General features: G+C 52.7%; 1 protein-coding gene across 1 annotated transcript in view; it reads right to left on the minus strand.

The window, feature by feature from the left end:
• Positions 1–283, minus strand: part of corin (corin, serine peptidase) — a 36,809-nt gene that overhangs the window by 600 nt on the left and 35,926 nt on the right. Inside the window, exon 13 of the mRNA XM_016563946.1 lies at positions 84–217. Coding sequence (XP_016419432.1) covers positions 84–217 — 134 coding nt within the window. The remainder of the gene's footprint in view (positions 1–83; positions 218–283) is intronic.

Raw genomic sequence — 283 nt, forward strand, 5'->3', positions numbered from 1 at the left:
GATTCATCACACACACACACACACACACACACACACACACTTATGATGTCACTTGAGCACACACACGCGCAGCGCACACTCACCATGCACGAGTCGATGGTTCCCGCCTCGTATCCGGCACAAAGCATGCGTGACGTGATGGTCTTCATGTCGAAGTAAGACTGACACTGAGAGACCGAGATGATACGCACCTCTCCCTCCTGGAGCTTAAATGGCACTGTGGGAGAAGACGCACACACACACACACACACACACTCACACACACACACACACACACAGACAC

The sequence above is a fragment of the Sinocyclocheilus rhinocerous genome, unplaced genomic scaffold (assembly GCF_001515625.1).
Source record: "Sinocyclocheilus rhinocerous isolate Xijiao unplaced genomic scaffold, SAMN03320098_v1.1 scaffold3366, whole genome shotgun sequence".
In the NCBI taxonomy this organism is placed as follows: domain Eukaryota; kingdom Metazoa; phylum Chordata; class Actinopteri; order Cypriniformes; family Cyprinidae; genus Sinocyclocheilus; species Sinocyclocheilus rhinocerous.